At 40.7% G+C, this 22,412-nt stretch overlaps 2 protein-coding genes across 2 annotated transcripts; both read left to right on the top strand.

Annotated features, from left to right (window-relative positions):
• Nucleotides 1-464: 464 nt before the first annotated feature.
• LOC132405610 (cytochrome b-c1 complex subunit 8-like) lies at nucleotides 465-4,570 on the top strand. Its single transcript, XM_059990549.1, has 3 exons — nucleotides 465-589; nucleotides 3,358-3,535; nucleotides 4,357-4,570. Exons 2-3 carry the CDS (start codon nucleotides 3,382-3,384, stop codon nucleotides 4,449-4,451), a joined length of 249 nt encoding a protein of 82 aa, XP_059846532.1. The 5' UTR covers nucleotides 465-589; nucleotides 3,358-3,381; the 3' UTR covers nucleotides 4,452-4,570.
• A 9,827-nt stretch (nucleotides 4,571-14,397) lies between these two features.
• LOC132405611 (liver-expressed antimicrobial peptide 2-like) lies at nucleotides 14,398-20,684 on the top strand. The gene is made up of 3 exons (XM_059990551.1): nucleotides 14,398-16,397; nucleotides 17,391-17,530; nucleotides 19,568-20,684. Exons 1-3 carry the CDS (start codon nucleotides 16,332-16,334, stop codon nucleotides 19,602-19,604), a joined length of 243 nt encoding a protein of 80 aa, XP_059846534.1. The 5' UTR covers nucleotides 14,398-16,331; the 3' UTR covers nucleotides 19,605-20,684.
• The last annotated feature ends 1,728 nt before the right edge of the window (nucleotides 20,685-22,412 follow it).

The following is a 22,412-nucleotide window of genomic DNA, read 5'->3' as shown; positions in this document are numbered from 1 at the left end:
TATAAGTTACACATATACTAACAAAGCCGGGAAATCACTCATAAGCAGCAATAGATATATAACTATTAACTTTAAATATACAAATAAAAGAGAAAATCCACTCTAAATCCATTCTATCCTCTTGGACGGAAGGAACTATATCTAAAAGGAGTCACAAAACAAAAACATTTAGAGAAATAACCCGAAACCTTGACAAATTTATACAATCTAAAGACTAACTAGCTTTCTGGTTATGGGAAGTTTTCAGAGTATTAATGCTTAGTTGGAAATCTGACGTAAAAAAATATAAATGAAGGTTTCTTATTGCTGTATTTGCATTTATGGATATAAAATTTGCTATAAATTAACAAAAGATTTATGATTAAAATGATCCCTATGAGATTTGGTATTATTAGTAAACCCAAATAAAACATTTTCAAAGCAAAAAGTAAAATCCACAATAGTGCAGGATATTGATCTACACGAGCGCGCTGACGTCAGACGTACCCTACCTGCGTGACGCATCGCTAGGGGCGGAGTCAGAGCTGGGCCGGGGCCTCTCCGTCACTGAGGCGCCGCCATTTGAGGTCGGAATCAAGGAGACGGGAAGGTGAGAGCGGGAGGGACGGTGCAGGCGGGCGGGCGAGCGAACGAAGTACCTTCAGTTAGATTCGGGCTAGTGTCCGCTTTGCCTGATTGATGGAGGAAGTTTATATCTTGATCTTCGGGGCTCAACAATGAGCAAATCAGGGCGCCCGGAGCGGGAGGCCGCGTCGCAGGTTCTGGGCTCGGCTGCAGCTTTCGGACCACTCCACGATTAACACTGAAATTTTAAGTCACCCTAGTGTTTCGTGTTTTTTTTTTCAATTGTTGCTTGAAGTGTTTCAAGCTATTTTAATTGACAAATTCAGCTTGAGGTAGTGCCCCGTCCCATTGATAATTTTTGTACTGACAGGTTTGTGCAAGTAGTTTTGTTGGGTCAATGAATCCATGCACGGTGGTCGCAAGTTTCAAATACCATCTACTTCTAATAGGGAACAATAGGTAGTTTCTTTGCGTATCAATCTTAATCGATGTTTTGATTTCTTAGTAAATAACAAGTGTGGTTATCCTTTCCTTCAAGATATAGTTGTGACCTGACCTGTGTTTCAGATTGGCTCAAACAGAATTCTAAATGTGAAACATCAGACATCCCATCCTGCAAAAACTCATTTCAGGGACGTAGCACCCCCGATTGATTTCCAGGATATTGTATATATAATTTGTGGGCATCAGGAAGCCGCTATCAATATATGGGAGCCTCCTGGATCTTGCGGGAGAGGTGGGATGTCTGAAACCTGCAGCTTTTGCAGCACAGCAAGTCAATTACAAACTTGAGTTTCTGCGTCGTCCATCCAGTACAATTGTGATTCTGCAGACCATTTCTGGAACCATCAAATCAAATTCCATATCTGTCTAAAGACTTGATCCCTAAGTTCAGTCACAAACAAGAAAATCTGCAGATGCTGGAAATCCAAGCAACACACACAAAAGGCTGGAGGAACTCAGCAGGCTGGGCAGCATCTATAGAAAAAAAGTAGTCGACCTTTCTGAGTTCCTCCAGCTTTTTGAGTGTGTCCCTAATTTCAGATTGAGATTGATTTATCCATCACATGTACATTGAGATGAGTAGATTGTATTAACAACCAGCACAATCTAAGGGTGTGTTGGGGCAGCCTGCAAATGTCGCCATACATTCTAGCATCAGTATAGCAAGTTGTTCTGCAGAACAACCCAGTCAGTAACAACAGAAAAGCAAGTTATTTACGTTTTATATGTATCCAACCTCCAGTTCCTGGTATGGTCTTGCAGAAATTGGGCTTCTGACTTCCGGACACTCTGATTTAGAGGCTATGACCATTGGTCCTCGACTTCCAGATTTTGCCGACTTTGTGCATCAACCTTAGATATCAACCCCAGGACTCAGTGTTCACGGGACTTTCAACTCCGGCCCTCAAGCCAGTGACTTAGATGAATAATATAATTAATAATTTTGGGGTTCTGATGCTCTGACATTCATTCTTTGGGTTTTTTCCTGTTCTGTGGATGTTGGCGAAGAGTAGGAATTTTAGGTTGTGCACTGTATACTTTTACTGCTGTTGTAAGACCATTGGGTGGTCAGAAATAAGAGTCAGCTCTTGATCTGTCTATTCATAGCCCATACAACTTATTGCACTGCACTTTCTCTGTAACTGTAATGCTAATTCTATACTCTTTTTTCCCTCTTTCAATTAACTGTTTGGATCACATGCATACAAAAATCTTTTCACTGTTCGTGATGAAATGGCGGAGCAGACTCGATGGGCTGAATGGCCGGCTTCTGCTCCTTTGTCTTATGTGACAACAAAACAGTTACCTGGCAGGGTCGTTAAAGTGCATGTGTGAAAGAATAAGAAAGAGGAAGTAAGTGAGGGAATGGATTTGCTCAGAAGTGCAAGGACTCAATGGTCTAAATGGTTTCCTATCTCATAATGAAATATAGTGAAATTATCGACTGATCATGAAGTAGGAATTTCTATGGATTTTTGTACTTTGTCAAGAAGGTTTTGGAAACAGCTTTGAACCATTCCCTCTGTCCACCTGACCATGTAATGCTGAGATACTTTTTTTGGAATCTAATGACTGTCATGTGAACAAAATGGCTTAGCCCCAGGAGCTGACCTATTGTAATTAAAACTACAATGATGGAGTAAGCCTACTACTAATAACTGACATTGGTTTGCTTATTATACCAATGGATTTGTAGGGTTTTGCAAAGTATTGGTGATAGGTCTTGCAGTGAGGTGCCTGAACTCTATATTTTACAAATTTAAAGCAGGGCAGGGATCACTAGTAATAGATTGGTGCTGGGGTTGGAGTCTTGATCTTCTTTCAGTGGCCAGAGATGGTGCAGGCACACTGAGGGCAATGTGGACTTTAATTTTTGATGACTGCCACATCTCATGTTGTTTCTAAAGTGAGAGGTGTGAACCTTTACTGTCTGATATGGAAGTGGATTGTGGTTGTGGAGCTTGATGGGTTGGTAGACGACTCCTTTTGAATGTTAACTATAACAGTTCATATTCTTGTGTTCATGTTTTTCTTATGACATGAAAATTCAGTGCATCTTTATTGGCTGTGCATTTTCAACAAAGCATGTCTAAAAATGTAACCTAAATGCATAGACGTGGATCTGTTGCTATTGTATTTGAAGAGATCACAGTATTATATGTCAAGATTTTATGAATGGTCAATATGCTATTTGCTTATAATATTTAGCTTTTGACTGTTTATATAATATTGGAGTTGTAGATTTTATTCCTGAGCAATTCAATATGTTTTTCTGTCTGTTTTCCCTAGGACTTTGGATTTAACTTCTACAGAATGGGTCTCCACTTTGGAAATTTGGCCAGGGTGCGACACATCATCACCTACACCATATCTCCCTTTGAACAGAGGGCGTTTGCGAACTACTTTATCAAAGGCATCCCAAATACATGGAGGCGATTCAGAGGCCAGGTTTTCCGTGTTGTTCCTCGTAAGTACAAGTGTTCGCATTGCTGATTTCTATAATGAAACAGAATTTTAAAATCCTCTTATCACTACAAATTAGGCAAGTTGCAAGTCACAGATGGTGTAGGGAAGCAACTATTTTGTGCAATCCTGTGCTCTTTTAAATTGAACCATACATAGAATTAAGATAAAATGTCAGTGAATTGGTGTAACTGCTACTTTATCTAATTTACCAATTATATAAAATATACTAATATATTTTGTATACTAATTTTTAGACAGTCAGCCTGCATATCCTGTCACAATATTGATAAATGAATTCACATACATACTATCGTACCTGTTTTTTTTAATTGTGGTTTTGCCTAAAAGCACAAAAATATAAAGTAAATGTGCATTGATTAGGCATGTTTGTGTTTTGAGATTACAATGGTTAATGGCTTGGGACTGGGGTTTCTACTTTGATTTCATAAGTTTAATTCCAAGCATTAGTTAGAATGTTAAGCATAGATCAAAGAGAGATCAAATTGAGTTTGTTACAATTTTATTACGTGTTGGATCTGAACAGTATGTTTTCTAACAACAACAACACACACAAAATGCTGGTGGAACATAGCAGGCCAGACGGGTCTCGGTCCGAAACGTCGACAGCACTTTTCCTTATAGATGCTGCCTGGCCTGCTGTGTTCCACCAGCATTTTGTGTGTGTTGTTGTTTGAATTTCCAGCATCTGCAGATTTCCTCGAGTATGTGTTTTCTGTTGGAATTGAACAAGTTGTAGTCATTATCATCTTGATGAAAAAGAAATATTGTTGATCTGAATTGAATTGTATTTTTTTCCTCCAGCATTTGTGATCTCGTACCTCATTTACACTTGGGGCAACCGTGAACACGAATTGTCATTGAGAAAGAACCCAGCTGACTATGCCAATGACAGTTAAATACCAATTTCAAGAGAACTTCTATTTTGCAAAAAGTATTTCCAATCAGCAAGTTCACCTGCTTTCTTCTTGTGGAGAAAACTGTCCTGTCTATTGAAATAAAGTATTTATTATGTACAGCCTGCTGTGAACTCACTGCTAAACATTATATAATTAATAAGTTGTGAATTGAATTGTTTTATCAAGACAATGACAAGAATATTAATGGAATGCTCAGTCTACTTGTATTTAGACCACAAAGTGCATTTTTATTGACAGTACTTTATCAGGAGAAGTCAAGTCACTTTTTATTGTCATTTCGACCATAACTGCTGGTATAGTACACAGTAAAAACGAGACAACGTTTTTAAGAACCATGGTGCTACATTGACAATAAAAAGACTACACTGAACTATGTAAACCAACCCAAAAACTACACTAGACTACAGACCTACCCAGGACTGCATAAAGTACACAGAACAGTGCAGGCATTACAATAAATAATAAACAAGTGGAGGGCAGTAGGTTGGTAGTCCAATGGCTTGGGGGAAAGTCTGTTACTTAAATAAACAGCTGAATGGCAGTGTCCGGAGTTCCATCCGTTTCTGTACTCCCGCTGAGTAACTCGTTGCCACAGATGTAATCCAATTTAATGTCCATTGGAGAGCAGAATGGATGGAAGAGTCGGCTGGCTAGGGCTTGCTTTTTTTCTAGCACGGACTCCTGCTGCTTGCCTTGCTTCCTTCTCCTTGCACAGTGCTTATGATGTCCCCACCTCTGGCCACCGGCATCAGGCGACACCGCAGGCCCAATTCTCTCAGCAAGCCAAGGTCGCGCAATCTAACCAGCAGATTTTCATGAAGGTTTGTTTTTGGGCGATCTCTGAATTGTAGCAGTATCTGGCGATGGTAGATAGTCGCTCTGTTATCCATTGCCCGAAACCCTAATTGTGCCTTAAAATTAAATTTAAAAACTAAAGTAGCACCAGGTGGAGAATGAGGTTGAGAAGGAAATGGATCAGCCATGATGAAATGCTCAATGGGCTGAATGGCCTAATTTTCCTATGTCTTATGGTCTTTACAGCACAAATATTCAAAAGTTAATGCAAGATGTTGGATCTTTAAAGCATCATTATTTGTCTGTCAATTATTTTAATATTGGAGTTAATGTGATCTCAGACTCGTTTGTGACTAATAGGTGAATGCACCACTTATTGAAGCTAAATTCCACAGTTTAGCAATCTTTCTGATATGTTTGGGAATGGCATTTTTCTCATTTAGAGACAGAAGTTGCCCATTTTTGGTGACCTCTTGATGTAAGGCTGTTTTGTTTAAGAATAGGTGATTTGGTGAAATTAAGAATGCAAATAGAACAAGACAATAAATAGCATTAAAGTGAAGAGGTGCTAATGGATGCTGGACTAAGTTGTAAAGAAATAAGTAAAATGAAGTTTTAATACTTTTCAAGTAGTTACAACCTGGAAGGAGACCATTTAGCCTTGTGCTATTCCCATTCTCAGAGTTCAGCTTGGTCTGACTCCTTCCAAAAGTGTCTTTTTAGGTACCTATTCATTTCTCTTTTTAGAATTCTGCCTCCTTTAGTGCAACTGCATCCAGACCTCAGTCCTTTTTGCCATATGAATGATAGAACTGTCTTGGCACGTCACTGCAAGATGCAACATCAGATCTACTCATGCAATTTAAAGAGCTGGTCGAATTGCATTTCTGATCAGGGGTGATGCTACTATCTATCTCCCCCCTCCACCGCCCTCCAAAGAGATTGATGAGTGGGGGCTTATCAGTGATAATGCCTTTAGATATCAAGTGCAGGTGATTAAACTCAAAATGGTAGTTTTGTCTGGCATTTTTATAGTATGAAAACTATTTGTTGGAGAATTAGCCATGGGCGCCCACGTAGACCTCAGCTATGCCTGCCTTTTTGTTGGCTACATAGCACAGTCATGTTCCAAGCCTTCCCAGTAATGCGGTCCAATTCTTCCTCTGCTACACTGACAACTGCATTGGTGTTGCTTCATGCATCAACGCTGAGCTCATCAATTTCATCAACTTTGCCTCTAACTTCCACCCTGTCCTTAAATTCACTTGGTCCATTTCTAACATTACTTCCTCTTCTTTCTTGGTCCCTCTGTCTCCATGTCCGGAGACAAACTGTCGACCAACATCTTTTATAAACCTATGGATTCCCAGTTATCTTGACAATACCTGTTAGCAACCTGTCTCCTGCAAAAATGCTATCCCTTTCTCTCATTTCCTTCATCTCTGCTGCATCTGTTCCCAAGATGACCTCCTTCAAAGAACAGGTTTTCCTTTCCTCAACTATTGATGCTGCCCTCACCCATTTCCTGAACATTTACACTGACCCAAGCTTGCTATCTTGACAGTGATAGAGTTCCTCTTGTCCATATCTACTATTCCCATGAGCCTCCAAATCCAAAACATCATTTTCCTATAACTTCAAAGATCCTGGCACTGAATGTATCGTTACTTCATCCCCTCTCTGCTTTCTGCAGCAATTTTTCCCTCCGTGATTTCCTTGTTAATTTGTCCTTTCCAACATTTATCTCTGCAATTGGCCAAAGTGTGACATTTGCCCATTCACCACCTCCCTCGGCTCCATTCAGGGTTCCAAACAGTCTTTCCATGTGAGGCAACACTTCACCTGTAAATCTGCTGGGGTTGTCTATTGTGTCTGGAGCTCCCAATGTGGCCTGTTCTACATTGGTGAGACCCGTCATAAATTGGGGGACCGCATTGTCGAGGACATCTACTCCACCGACCAAAAGAGGGACTTCCAATTGGCCAATCATTTTAATTATGAATCACATTCCCATTTCAAGATCTCAGTCCACGGCCTCCTCTTGTGCCACAATAAGGCCATCCTCGGGGTAGAGAAGCAACATTTTGTATTTCATCTGGGTAGCATCCAAACTAATGGTATGAGTATTGATTTCTCCTGGTTAAAAAAAAATTACCCTCTCCCCTCTTCTGCACTCTGACCTCTTGCCTCATCTCACCTACCAATCACCCCCCCCCCCCCCCCCGGATTGCTCCTTCCCTTTTTCCTATAGTCCACACTCCTATCAAATTCCTTCCTCTCCAACCCTTTACCTTTCAGCTGGATTCACATATCACCTCCTCTCCCCTGCTTTTATTTTGGTGTTTTTCCCCTTTCTTTCCAGTCCTGAAGAAGGGTCTGGGCCTGAAATGTTGACTTGTTTATTCATTTCCATTGATGCTGCCTTCTGAATTCCAGTGGTTACAGACCCAGAGCCATCAAATGTTCCTCGTATGATAACCTTTTCATTCCTGGAATCATTCTTGTGAATTGCCTGGGCCCACTCTGATGCCAGCACATCTTTTCTAAGATGAGGGGCCTCAAGGTGAGGCCTCACCAGTGCCTTATAAAGCCTCAGCATCACGTCCTTGCTCTTGTATTCTAGACCTCTTGAAGTGAATGCTGAGTTCCTCCAGCATTTTGAGCGTGTTGCTTTGGATTTCCAGCATCTGCTGAATTTCTTGTGTTTATGGTTTGTTACTTACTAGCCTGCCTCCGAATGTCTTACTGCAGGCAGAGATGAAGTGCTTCATTTGCTGAGTTGTGAAGGAAATTAACAGTGCTATCATCTCCACTGAACATGTGGAAAGACAATTGTTGCTAAAATATCTAAAGAGATGGTTGAGGCAAAGCTGCAGCTCTGAGAAATTTCTGGAGTTATCAACCGTGGCTAGAATGATTGACTTTAATAATCAATATGGAGTTTAGCAGGCTTGTGTAATATTTGAATAGTCATACATCCTAAATGGAATTTGAGTTTCCATATTTTGCAAGCTGTATTGTTCTGGAACCCACAACAGTCAGAGCAGGATTTTGCATATGCTGTGCTAACTTCATAGTGCCATAGCAACTGATTCTAATTTGAAGATCAATGCTACTATAGTTGTAACCTAAAAGGAAATGAAACCAATATTAGGAGAATAGGAAGAGAAAAACTTGGATTATACTATCGGAAAAATTGAAAGATCAATGCACGTGCCAGTCAGTGGTTATCACTAAATATATATGGATTGCAATTTAAGACATCATAAAATAATAAGCAAATGATTGGGCAAAGGTGATGGGTATATTAAAGTCCATAATTCAAACTGATGTTGGTAATTCCACGTAGTAATATCAGAGTTTGCAAGATACGTTTTCGGTTATGTTCTAAAGTTCCAAAAAGAATGAGAGAAAGGGAGTTGGAGTTATCAGCTGTGATGTGAAATTTGATGATATGGCCTTTGGAAACTGGACATTTCCTGATTATGAAATATTGCAAGAAATAATTCTGGGCCACTTACTGTCAATAATTACTGTAAATCCAATAGAGCTTCTCAGTGGTCAAGTTAAGAATAAATATTGCATTGAAATGGAACCATTCTTTTCGTCTTTCTGCTTCATGATATTTATGTTCCACACAATCCTATAAATCCTTATTTAATCATTTTGGTTAATTGCTGGCATATACACTCAGAAGCCTTTTTATTAGGTATCTAATAAAGTGGTCACTGTGCATGTGGCTTTTTGCTGCTGTAGCCCATCCACCTCAAGGTTCAGAGATGCTCTTCACATCACAGTTACAAAGTGTGGTTATTTGAGTTTTGAGCTTCTGTCACCTTCCTGTCAGCTTGAACCAGTCTGGCCATTCTCCTCTGACCTCTCTCAGTAACAAGGCATTTTTAGACGATAAGATATAGGAAGAATTAGGACATTTGGCCATTGAGTCTCCTCTGCCATTTCATCAGGACTAACCCATTTTCCCTCTCAGCGTATTTCTACATGCCCTGACTAATCAAAACTCTTTCAACCTCTGCCTTAAATATACTCAACGATTTCACCTCTACAGTCGCCTGCAGCAGCAATTCCCACAGATTCACCACTCTCTGGCTGAAGAAATTCCTTCTCATCTCTTTCAAAAGGACACCCCATATTCTGGGGCTGTGTCCTCTGGTCTTAGACGACCACCATAGGAAACATCCTGCCCACATCCACTCTATTGAGGCCTTTCAGCATTCTATAGGTTTCAATGAGGTCACCCCTCATTCTTCTGAATTCCAGTGAGTACAGGCCCAGAGAACTGCTTCTCCAACCGTTCTCTGTAAACCCTACAGATTGTATGTGGAAATCCCAGGAGATAAGTGGCTTCTGAGGTACTCAAACCACTCAATCTGGCATCAACAATCGTTCCACAGTTAAAATCACTTAGATCATGGTTTTGACTTGACTTCATTGTTTACATCCTTCATATATATATAGAAACATAGAAAACCTACAGCACAATACAGGCAAACATGAGGAAATCTGCAGATGCTGGAAATTCAAGTAACACACACAATATGCTGTTGGAACACAGCAGGCCAGGCAGCATCTATAGGGAGAAGCACTGTCGATGTTTAACTAACTGACGAAAGTTAGTCCTGATGAAGGGTCTCGGCCTGAAACGTCAACAGCACAATATAGACCCAGTTGTGCCGAACATATCCTTACCTTAGAAATTATCTAGGGTTACCCTCAGTCCTTTGTAGCTATCCAGGAGTCCCTTAAAAGACCTTATCGTATCTGTCTCCATCACTGTCGCTGACACCCCATTCTACGCACTCACCACTCTCTGCATAAAAAAACTCACTCCTGACATCTCCTCTGTACCTACTTCCAAGCAGCTTAAAACTGTGCCTTCTCGTGCTTGCCATTTCAGCTCTGGGAAAAAGCCTCTGATATGATCATCTTATACACCTCTATCAGGTCACCTCTCATCCTCCGTCCAAGGAGGAAAGGCTGAGTTCACGCAACCTATTCTCATAAGGTGTGTTCCCAATCCAGGCAACATCCTTGTAAATCTCCTCTGCACCCTTTCTACGGTTTCCATGTCCTTCCTGTAATGAGGTGACCAGAACTGAGCACAATACTCCAAGTGGGGTCTGACCAGGATCCTATATAGGTGCAATATTACCTCCCAGCTCCTAAACTCAATCCCATGATTGATGAAGGCCAATGCACTGTATGCCTTCTTAACCACAGAGTCAGCCTGAGCAGCAGCTTTGAGTGTCCTATGGAATCGGACCCTAAGATCCCCCTGATCCTCCACACTGCCAAGAGTCTTACCATTAATACTATATTCTGTCATCATATTTGACCTACCAAAATGAACCACTTCACAATTATCTGGGTTGAACTCCATCTGCCTCTTCTCAGCCTGGTTTTGTATCCTATCAATGTCCCACTGTAACCTCTGACAGCCCTCCACACTATCCTCAACACCCTCAACCTTTGTGTCATCAGCAAATTTACTAATGCATCCCTCCACTTCATCATCCAGATCATTTATAAAAATCTTGAAGAGTAAGGGTCCCAGAATAGATTCCTGAAGCACACCACCGGTCACCGACCTTCATATAGATTATGACCCGTCTACAACCAATTTTTGCCTTCTTTGGGCAAGCCAGTTCTGTATCCACAAAGCAATGTCCCTTGGATCCCATGCCTCCTTAATTTCTCAATAAGCCTTGCATGGGGTACCTTATCAAATGCCTTGCCGAAATCCATATACACTACATCTACTATTCTACCTTCATCAGTGTGTTTAGTCACATCCTCAAAAAATCAAATCAGGCTCATCAGGCACGACCTGCCTTTGACAAAGCCATGCTGACTATTCTTAATCATATTATGCCTCTCCAAATGTTCATAAATCCTGCCTTTCAGGATTTTCTTCATCATCTTACTAACCACCGAAGTAAGACTCAGTGGTCTGTAATTTCCTGAGCTATCTCTACTCCCTTTCTTGAATAAGGGAACAACATCCACAACCCTCCAATCCTCCAGAACTTCTCCCATCATCACCAGAGGCTCAGCAATCTGCTCCTCGATGTCCCTCTTAGTATTGGATGGTCTATAATAAACACCCAGTAGAGTTATTGACCCCTTCCTGAATCAAACTTCCACCCACAGAGACTTTGTATGACTTCCTCCTTTCCTGCAGCTGTGACACTATTACTGATGAACAGTGCCACGCTCCCTCCTGTTTTGCTTCCCTCCCTGTCCTTTCTAAAACATCTAAAGCCTGGCACTTGAAGTAGCCATTCCTGCCCCTGAACCATCCAAGTCTCTGTAATGGCCACAACATCATAGCTGCAAGTACTGATCCATGCTCTAAGCTCATCCGCTTTGTTCATAATACTCCTTACATTAAAATAGACTCATCTCAAATCATCAGTCTGAGCGTGTCCCTTCTCTATCACCTGCCTGTCCTCCCTCTCACACTGTTCCAAGCTTTTTCTATTTATGAGCCAACTGCCTCTTCCTCCATCACTTCAGTTCGGTTCCCACCCTCCCCAGCAATTCTAGTTTAAACCCTCCCCAAAAGCCTTTACAAACCTCCCCGCCATGATATTGGTTCCCTCGGGATTCAAGTGCAACCAGTCCTTTTTGTTCAGGTCACACCTGCACCAAGAAGTCCCAATGATCCAGAAATCTAAATCCCTGCTCCCTGCTCCAATCCTTCAGCCACACATTTATCCTCCACCTCATTCTATTCCTATACTCACTATCACGTGGCATAGACAGTAATCCCGAGATTACTACCTTTGTGGTCCTGCTTCTCAACTTCCTTCATAACTCACTGTTGTCTGTTTTCAGGATCTCCTCCCTTTTCCTACTTATATCGTTGGTACCAATATGTAACACGACTTCTGGCTGTTCACCTTCCTACTTCAGGATATCGTGGATGCGATCAGAAACATCCTGGACCCTGGCACATGGGAGACAAACTACCATTGGAGTTTCTTTCCAGCGTCCTCAGAATTGCTTCTTTGACCTCCTAACTATAGAGTCCCCTATCACTGCTGTCATCTTCTTCCTTTCTCAACCCCTCTGAGCCACAGGGCCAAACTCTATGCCAGAGGCACAGCCACTGTTGCTTCCCCCAGGTAGGCCGTCTCCCCCAACTGTACTCAAACAGGAGTACTAATTGTTAAGGGGGACAACCAGTTAAGGGGTACTCTCTAGCATCTGACTCCTTCTCTTCTCTCTCCTGACTGTTACCTACATATCTGTCTCCCGAGGCCCCGGTGTGATTACCTGCTTGTAGCTCCTATTTATCACCTCCTCACTTTCCCTGACCAGACGAAGGTCATTGAGCTGCATCTCCAGTTCCCTAACCCGGTCGTTAAGGAGCTGCAGCTCGGCGCACCTGAGGAGTAAAAATCTTTACATTACATCTCTGTCTAAATGTTCAATGTGCAATTTATAGTAATTTATAATAAATAGTACGTACAACATGATAGTCAATATTACTTAGAAATGCAATTATGTCCGCGTGAATTAAGCAGTCTGATGGCCTGGTGGAGGAAGCTGTCCCAGAGCCTGTTGGTCCTGCCTTTTATGCTGTGGTAGTGTTTCCCGAATGGTAGCAGCTGGAACAGTTTGTGGTTGGAGTGACTCGGGTCTCCAATGATCCTTCAGGCCCTTTTTACACACCTGTCCTTGTAATGAATAGTGAGAAGTTCACAACTTCAGATGCGCTGGACTGTCCGCACCACTCTCTGCAGAGTCCTGCGATTGAGGGAAGTACAGTTCCTGTACCAGGCAGTGATGCAGCCAGTCAGGATGCTCTCAATCGTGCCCCTGTAAAAAGTTCGTAGGATTTGGGGACCAATACCAAACTTCTTCAACTGTCTGAAGTGAAAGAGGCACAGTTGTGTCTTTTTCATTATACAGCTAGTATGTACAGAGCATGTGAGATATTTGGTGATATTTATGCTGAGGAACTTAAAGCTGTTCACTCTCTCAACCCCAGATCCATTGATGTCAGTAGGGTTTAGCCCGTCTCCATTCCTCCTGTAGCCCACAACCAGCTCCTTTGTTTATTGCGACATTGAGGGAGAGGTTGTTTCCTTGACAACACTGTGTCAGGGTGATAACTTCCTCTCTGTAGGCTGCCTCATTATTATTTGAGATTAAGTCCATCAGTGTAGTGTCATCAGCAAATTTAATTAGCAGATTGGAGCTGTGGGTGGCGACACAGTCATGGGTATACAGAGAGTAAAGGAGGGGCTTAGTACGCAGCTCTGAGGGGCACCTGTCTTGAGGGTCAGAGGGTGGAGGTGAGGGAGCCCAGTCTTACCACCCACAGGCGATCTGACAGGAAGTCCAGGATCCAACTACACAAGGCAGGAAGACAGGGTGAAGGCCAAAGTCTATGAGCTTCCTGTCGAGCCTGAAGGGAATTATGGTGTTGAACGCTGACTTGTACGAGGGGTGATTGATAAGTTTGTGGCCTAAGATAGAAAGAGGCAATTTTAGAAAGCCTAGTACATTTATTTTTCAATGTAGTCCCCTCCTACATTTACACATTTAGTCCAGCAGTCGTGGAGTATACGGATCTTGGACCTCCAGAAAGTGTCCACTGCAGGAGTGATTGATAAGTTCGTGACCTAAGGTAGAAGGAGATGAGTTATACAGCTCTCATTAGATGCACATGCAGGTCAACTCTTTGAGGGATTATGCAGAAAGTTTGAAGTTAATAACTCATTGTGGGTGATTGATAAGTTCGTGGCCTAAGGTAGAAGGAGATGTTATTAACTTCAAACTTTCTGAGGCAAATGAAATACAATGTTGGAATATGCATGGTCATGCACTTTGGTAGTAGAAATAAATATGTGTAGTATTTTCTAAATGGGGAGAAAATCCAGCAATCTGAGATGCAGAGGGACCTGGAAGTCCGTGTGCAGAGCACCTGAAGGTTAACTTAAACACAAAGTACACTGGAGATGCTGTGGTCAAAGCAACACGTACAACAAGCTGGAGGAACTCAGCAGGTTGGGCAGCATCCGTTGAAATGAGCAGTCAACATTTCGGGCTGAGACCCTTCGTCAGGACTGAAGAAGGAGGGGGCAGGAGCCCTATAAAGAAGGTGGGGGGAGGGTGGGAAGGAGAAGGTTGGTAGGTGCCAGGTGAAAAACCAATCAGAGGAAAGTAGGTGGGGAGTGACTGAACTATGGGTGACAAAATGGAGTCCAGGTAGGCACATACAAGTTCGGTGGGGCAGGATGAAGCCGAAACTACTGGGACAGTCAGGCTTGTGGATCAAGGGGTGGGGGAGTGGAAGCAGGGAGGGGATAGGCAGGAAAGGTGAAGAAGGAATGTAAGGGGAAAGCCCTATGGGTAGTAGAAGAAGGCAGAATCATGACAGAGGTGATAGGCAGCTGGAAGAGGAGGCAGAGTGAATTCTCCAACTTCCAGCAATTCCCTCCCTCTCCCTTCCCCCATCCCAGGGTTATCATACGGAGGAGCATTTGATGCCTCTGGGTCTGTACTCGCTGGAATTCAGAAGGATGAGGGGGGATCTCATTGAAACTCATCGAGTGTTGAAAGGCCTACACAGAGTAGATGTGGAAAGGATGTTTCCCATGGTGGGAGAGTCTAGGACAAGAGGGAGAAGCCTCAGAAGAGAGGGGTGCCCTTTCAATACAAATGCAGAGAAATTTCTTCAGGCCAAGGGTGGTGAAGTTGTGGAATTTGTTGCCACGTGCAAACTGTGGAGGCCAGGTTGTTGGGAGTATTTTAGGCAGAGCTTGATAGGTTCTTGACTGGCTTGCAATCAGAGGTTATGGGGAGAAGGCCAGGAATTGGGTTGAGAAGGAGAGAGGAAAGAGGATCAGCCATGATTGAATGGCAGAACAGACTCTATGGGCCAGATGGCCTAATTCTGCTCCAATGTCTTTTGGTCTGATGGTTAATGCTACCAAGCTGGCTGGAGACCATTGCTTATGTACCCTGTTTTTTTTTCTTGGTTCAATCACGCTGGCAAACTCTAATGCTTATATATATATATGGTTTTACTCAATGTTCTGTCATCAATATCAACCCTTTTAATTTCTTTTTTGCAAAATTTGCAGGTATCTCCTCCAAAGTCAGAATTGTGAGGCACATGCGTCCTCTATTATGTTTATTCATTTATAGTCACAAATCTACCCAAAGCTTGTGTTCAAGTTGATACTGACATGCCAAACTCTCTTTGGTCTTAAGGTAATTCAGAATAGGTCCTTGCCTCACTTATACATCAGGCATTACTGGTGGACATCTTTTTGAGCGACCCTCCAAAACTTACTTTGCTTATTAATATCTCAAAAAATCATCTCTGTGTATTAGTTTGATCTTTGCACTTTGTTCTGTTGTTGCCTGTTACACCTTTTATAACCATATCTAAGAGCACATTTATGGTACCATTTGCGTATGTTTCAAGATAAGATATATTTTCATGTTCTTAACTAAATTACCATATAAAGGTATTTGTGCTGCACTAGTGTCCTTATCTTAGGCAAATTAATTGAAACCATTTTTGATTGATAGCCCGGTGTAGGTCAGCACCAAAGAACACAGAATCAAAATTGAGTTTATTGTCAAATGCACAAGTACATGTGTACATGGGTGCAATGAAAAACTTATTTGCAGCAGTATCACAGGCATGTAGCATCAGAGACATGACATTCACAAGAAAAATGTATATTAAACATGAATTATATCAGAAATGACACAAAATGTACATTGTGATGCAAAGCTATCATAGTGTATGGGGCAGAGTGGCCACTGTATTCTTTTGGAAAGATTTGGAATCACAAGGAAATTGTATGAAATTTCTTTCTTACCCCATCTATCCATTTGCTGTGCACCTGCTAGGTAATAAATTTCTGAGCTGACCTTTGCTTTCTGCCCCAGCATCAGGAAGAGTGCCACGTGAAGTATTTATGTTCATGCCCTGTGGCTGCCTATAAAAGAGGTGCAAGGGCTGCACTGTACATACTCTGCAGTCTACTGTGCACACCTGTTACAGAAGCAACTCCGACTATGGATTCTCAACTTCTGAAAATCTTTGCAATTTTTTGCATAGCCTCTACTATCTTGAGCAACCAGGTATGTTTCTGTGGCTTGAAACCATGCAAAAATACTTATTTTCCATTATAGAATAATCAGAATCAGATTCATTAATGCTGTCTTATATGTAGTGATACTAGTTTTGTGGCAGTAATAGAGTGCAAAGTCATTAAATTACTATATATGACAAAATGGTGCACAAAACGGAATAGATAAAATTAATGTAGCAGTGGCAGCACATGGGGTTGTTCTTCAGATTTTACGTGATCAGCCTCACAAAGCAACAAAAAAAGGTTTTGTTGCTTATTCTTGCAACTCATAATAGCTCAACAAACAGAGAGAAAGACCAGATGTGTGAATGTGAGTTGCCTTATTGGGCTTCAGCTGAACAATATCGCATGATGTATTTCTGCAATGTATGTGTTTCAGTGTTAGTGCAAGAAGTTCAATTTTAAAATTAGAGTGAATGCGTTTCAATTGTGCCATTAATATGACAAATCAACATCTTGCGGCAATTTAAATTTTATAGTAAACCCAGTTTATCTGTACCAGATGCACGTGATTATGTAACAAGGTATGAATAGGTAATTAGCACTAACATTTTAATAGGAATTGGTAAATCAATGCTGGTTTGTGGAGATGAAATACATAATTATTGTAGACTTTTGATTCATGTGAAATTTAATAGCCCATAAAAATTCCAGCCATTCTATATGGCAGATGTTTGTTACAACAATCCAAATCTGCTTTTGACATTATAGTTTCCAGTTAGGTTGCTGATCCAAGATGCATTTCCACAGGGGATCTAGATTTCAGCATTGCACAGAATTTCAAGTCATTTCTCCCATTTCTCAACTGAGACATACATTAAGCAAAAAAGTAATACAGAAGAAAAGAGTTTTAAATTAACTCTCTCTTGGCATTCATTGATTCTGGCTTTCTGAGGCATATATTGGGATGCAATATTTTACTAAACTGTTTGAGTTCTTTCTGTATCATTTGCATTATTGCCATTATTTGCTCTTTTCATAGGCGGACTGTGCTGCTATTGGACAAATGGAGACTGTGTTCTACCGGGTCCGAAGAATGACTCCACTCTGGAGATGGACCATCCAGAAACCAGTTGGATCCACATGTAGGAACAATGATGATTGCATCACAAAATACTGCAGGTATGTAAGGAAAAATCTTGAGAAAGTAATGTAAAAGGAGGAATCAGACTTAACTGGTTATCATGACTTGCATCCCATTAAGTAGTCTAGTGAAGAAGGGAGATAAGAATTAATGCTGAGTTTTGAATTATAATGTGAGCTCTTCCAATGCCTCAATAAACAAAAAATATATATTTTCTATTAGGTCATTTAATTTCACAGTTCAAGGAGAGACAATTCTCTGCTTGGTCCCAAGTAGAAATAAAATATGCCCTGTCAACATTCACTGATTTATCTTGCCTAATATAAAAAATAACTTAATATGTTTAATGCAAAAGTCTTCCCATCTTCGGTACTTGCAAAATACGAATTATCATTTCACTTAAAAAGAAATGACAATAAAAAATAAAATCTTCAGGTACTGGATGAATTCCACTTCAGGTCTGCAGTCAAAGAAACTACGGAAGTATAAAACCAAATGTATAACAAGTTGCTAAACATTTACAGACTAGGAGGTGATTAATCATACAAATAATCAAGCAAAAGAAAGCTAAAACTACAAGTAAAAGCACAATAAAAACAAAAATCTGGATGCTAATCTAACTCCTCCCAGGTCACAGATGTACCTTTTTTTAGATAGGAAATTTAGGATTCAATGTGTTAATGTTTAGCAGCAGTTTGGTTTACAAGATCTGGAATGGGTGGCTTGACTAATGCAGAAAGATTAGAGAGGTTCTGCTTATCTCTGCTAGGGTTAAAAGTGAGTGAGTGAGTGAGTGATTGATTGCACCATTTAACATCATTTGATAGGATAGCAACAATTTTTGTTTCTTGCTTCTTTTGTTTGCGTGAGCTGTGTTTTTCTTGTCTCCCTTTTTCTGCGCATCGGGCATTGGTTTTTATTTTTTTAATTGGGTATTTTCAGGTTTCTTGCTTTGTGGCTGCCTGTAAGCACACAAATCTCAAGGTTTATAATTTATACATTCTTTGATAATAAATGTTCTTTGAATCCTTTCAATTTTTATGGAAAAACCCAGAAATGGGGCGTACCAGTTAAACATAGGCAGCTTCTCAATTTTGAGACAGAGATGAGGTAAATTTTGTTTTCCCTCTCAGAGGAGCTCTGGGGTTGACTTCCTCAGAGGCCAATGAAAACAGAGTATTTCAGGATTTTTATGGTAGAAATAGATAAAATAAGGAAGTATAACAGAAATTACTCAAGGCAGACAGGACTGTATGTTTAAGGTTACAGTCACATCTGTTGTAACTCTATTAAATAACACAGTAGGTTTGAAGAACAAAGTGGACAACTCCTTCTTAATCCACATATTTGTATGCTCATTTTTGTTACAGTTTCAAACTTCAACTACATTTCTTTACTGATTTTTGTAACAGAAGGAAAAAAAAACCCTCCCAGCAAATTTAGAGCCATTTTCCTAAAATATTTTAATGATACAAATTGCAAACCACTGTGAATATTGTAAATCTTAAGTAAAAAACAAAAATACACGATATAACTAGGCATTACCTGGGAATGCCAATTACTAGGCATTAACTTAACATTTCACATTAATAACATTTGAAGATAATTTTCAATCTTCTCAATCAATGCAATTTAAAATTTCTGGTTAAAATATTTTCCTCTTCCCATTTCAGTCACCACTTGTAAATGAATCAGAACCGACCATTAGACTGAGTAGAATGAGGAGCAGACCATGCAATCCCTCATGCATGTTCTGTCTTGAATGTCATCGTGGCTTTTCTGATTTTCTGCAGGTCCTGCTTCCCCACAAACTTTTATTTCCGAGTGCTTAGAAATTTATGAGAGCCTTAAACATTCCCAAGGACACTGTTGCCACGACTCTCCATGACCAGGAGTTCCAAAGAACATGGAAAGCTTCTGGGAGAAGAATGATAGGGAAGGTTGATAACACTGATAAGATAACATTCATTCTCTTCAGCATTTTAAATGTTTAGCAACTTTTGGATTGTGTTGTTCTAGTTTAGGCAAGACAGTGAGGCCTGTGTTCTAATACAAGCAATATTTTGTTTTTGTAGGAACAGCCGCTGTTCTGTGATTGCTCATCGAGATTGACATTCATTGAAAGATTTTGTAAAGGATCATCATCTAACCATGTAATAACCTATGTACAGAATATGTGTAAATAAATGCTGTCTAATATACTGTAAATAACTGTTCAAAGCTCTGTAAATAATTGTTTAAACACAACCACAACTGAATTTCACAATGTTGTAGATTCATATTTGTTTAATTATGCTTAATGAACTGTATAATAAATTTTCATTTATATTAAAAATATAGAATTTGTAGCAGAGATAATTTTGGTCATTGAAAAAGGTTTAATGCTGAAATTGACATTTTACCTTCTCCAGAGGTGGAGTGGTGCCCCCAGCTATTACAATGGTAAAAACCACATCATGTCTCTTAAAACAAAACATATCCAATTGCTAGAGGCTCTGCTCGCATTATGAACGGTGAATGGTTGGCCAGTGACGATTACTGCTCCTCTCGTGATAAATTCCCAGTTTAACATATGAAACTCCCACCAGCATGCAAAACTGAAGGGGAATAGTTTGATCCAGCTTTTAGTAAGCTTTGTTTTAAACTAATAGAGTTTTGCATTATGAAAGCATCACATTCTTATAAGTTCCTCATTGACAGCATGTTGTTCATTTTAACAAATGATATAATTAATGAGGCTTGGGTGGCCAGTGCTCTGGACACTGTCAAGGTGTTTGTGTAATGAGATTGTGCCTCAGGTTTGTCTATTGTCTATTGTTTAAGAGGAGTCAACAAAAAATGAAATGTTGCTGTAGCAAAGCAGCATACGTCATCAAAAGATCCTCATCAGGCTGGTCATGCTCCTCCCTCGCTGGTGCCTCAGGACTCACACAGCACCAGGTTCAAGGTTCTTGAACAAAAGGGGATAATTAGATTGATTCTATCTCTGAAGGTCCCACAACCGACAGTCTCACTATAAGGACTCTTCAGCTTATTTCATACTTGTTTTTTTATTGCTATTTATTTATATTTGTACCTGCACAGTTTATTGTTCATTGAACCTGTTTACAGTTACTGTTCTAAAGATTTGTTAAGTATGCCCACAGTAAAGAAAAACCTGTGTTGTATGTGGTGACATGTAGAAGTTGAACTCTGACAATAAATTTTACTTTGAACTCTAAAAGGAAATAATTGCTCCACAAGTTTAGGCATTTGAGGAATCTTTAAAGTAAATTTTATCAAAGGCATGTTTTCCTTTTCAGTTTTAGTAAACACCGCTCATCAATGGCATAAGTGAGGATAAGAATATCGTTTCACTTGCTCCTGCATCATTTCCTTTGCTACATGTTAAAATGCCTCATCTTCCGATTTCTGACCTCACTAGCATGCAGCACGAATAGCAATCCTGAGATCACCATCCAAGAGATCCTGTCCTTTAACTTAGCAACCAACTTTGAACTCATTTTGCAGAAACTTGTCATATATCATTGGTACTGTTGTGGACTACACCCTCTGGACTGCTCACCCACCCTTTAAAAATGCTATGGATTCAATCCAAGTCATCTGCCCCTGGCACTGGGGAGGCAACATATCACACCTGGGAGAATCATTCTTGTCCACTGGGTCTCCTATCTTCACTAACCAGAGAATACCCCATCACTACTGCTTGCCTCTTCTCCCCCCTTCCCTTCTGAGCCACTAAACAAGACTCGGTGCTAGAGATCTGACAGCAGTGGCTTTCCTGTCAGGTATCTCCCCTTCCCAACAGCATCGAAAATGATATACTTGTTATTGAGGTGTATGGCCACAGCAGTACCCTGCATCAACAGCCTTTCTTTGCCTCTCCTGATGGATCAACTATGTCCTGCAATTTAGGAATAAGTGTCACCCTGTGTACCTTGTCAATCAACCTGTCTAACAAATGATCTGTTGGTCATCCAGCTCCCAAACTTAGTCTGTAAGGAGCTGCAGCCACATGCACATTTCACAAGTGTCATTCTCAGGGAGACTGAAAGTCTCCTTGACTTCCACCATCCTGCAAGAGGACCACAGCACTGCCCTGGGTTTCATTGTCACAGGTCTACCTGAGCAATACTAGAAACTTACCAGAAACTCATCTTTGCCTCTTCAGCTCCCCACTCATTCATACTACGACTGCTTTGCTTAAACCCAACTTCTTGTTATTAGCCGTTAACAATTGTCAGATTACCCTATCAATTTACAATAAAGGTTTGCCTTTTAGCCTCCTGCTATATGAAACCAACACAGATGATTTTGGCCATCTTAGGGCAAGTGTGGTTAAAGACCAAAACCTTAACATCCCCCCCCCCCCCACCAACACACACACACAAAAGCACACGGTATAAGGTGCAGCAGAGGTGTTACCTATCTTTGTTTATTTTAAAGATATATATTACCTATAACACCTACCTTAAGGTATTGGAGAGATATCAATTACTCAACAAAATCCTCCAAACCCATTGGCAGAAGCAGCACATCAATATCTGTGCCTTCTCCCAAGTCAACATTATAATAGTGCCAAATTGCATTTAGTTGATGACAGGAGCCACCTCAGTCGTATGCTCGACACTAGACTCCCCAGATACTATTCTAAACTGTCAGGATAATAGATAAGGTGGGGGTGAGAAAGTGGTCCATGGATATGCTTCAATCCACAAGTTCCACCAGCTGGTGGGAATCCTTTGCTGTTGACTACTGGAATGGAAAAGCAGCATAGTGATGCCAGGGGTTAGTTTATTATAAACACAGAAAGTCAAAGTAAATGGAAAAAGTAGCACACCATCTCCTGATCTTCCACTTGAACACCTTCTGTTAAAGGGTACAAAAGAATACACTTTTGGTATAGGTATGGGTGGAGAA

This window comes from Hypanus sabinus, chromosome 15, assembly GCF_030144855.1.
Source record: "Hypanus sabinus isolate sHypSab1 chromosome 15, sHypSab1.hap1, whole genome shotgun sequence".
NCBI classification, from domain to species: domain Eukaryota; kingdom Metazoa; phylum Chordata; class Chondrichthyes; order Myliobatiformes; family Dasyatidae; genus Hypanus; species Hypanus sabinus.
This window is presented reverse-complemented; position numbering and strand designations above follow the sequence as displayed.

What these genes read in the sequence shown, in the direction of transcription:
- LOC132405610 (XM_059990549.1), top strand. Translation starts at nt 3,382, where the DNA reads ATGGGTCTCCACTTTGGAAATTTGGCCAGGGTGCGACACATCATCACC. An exon ending in GGTTTTCCGTGTTGTTCCTC is followed by an intron (nt 3,536 to 4,356) that starts GTAAGTACAAGT and finishes TTTTTCCTCCAG; the next exon opens with CATTTGTGATCTCGTACCTC.
- LOC132405611 (XM_059990551.1), top strand. Translation starts at nt 16,332, where the DNA reads ATGGATTCTCAACTTCTGAAAATCTTTGCAATTTTTTGCATAGCCTCT. An exon ending in CTACTATCTTGAGCAACCAG is followed by an intron (nt 16,398 to 17,390) that starts GTATGTTTCTGT and finishes CTCTTTTCATAG; the next exon opens with GCGGACTGTGCTGCTATTGG. An exon ending in TGCATCACAAAATACTGCAG is followed by an intron (nt 17,531 to 19,567) that starts GTATGTAAGGAA and finishes TTGTTTTTGTAG; the next exon opens with GAACAGCCGCTGTTCTGTGA.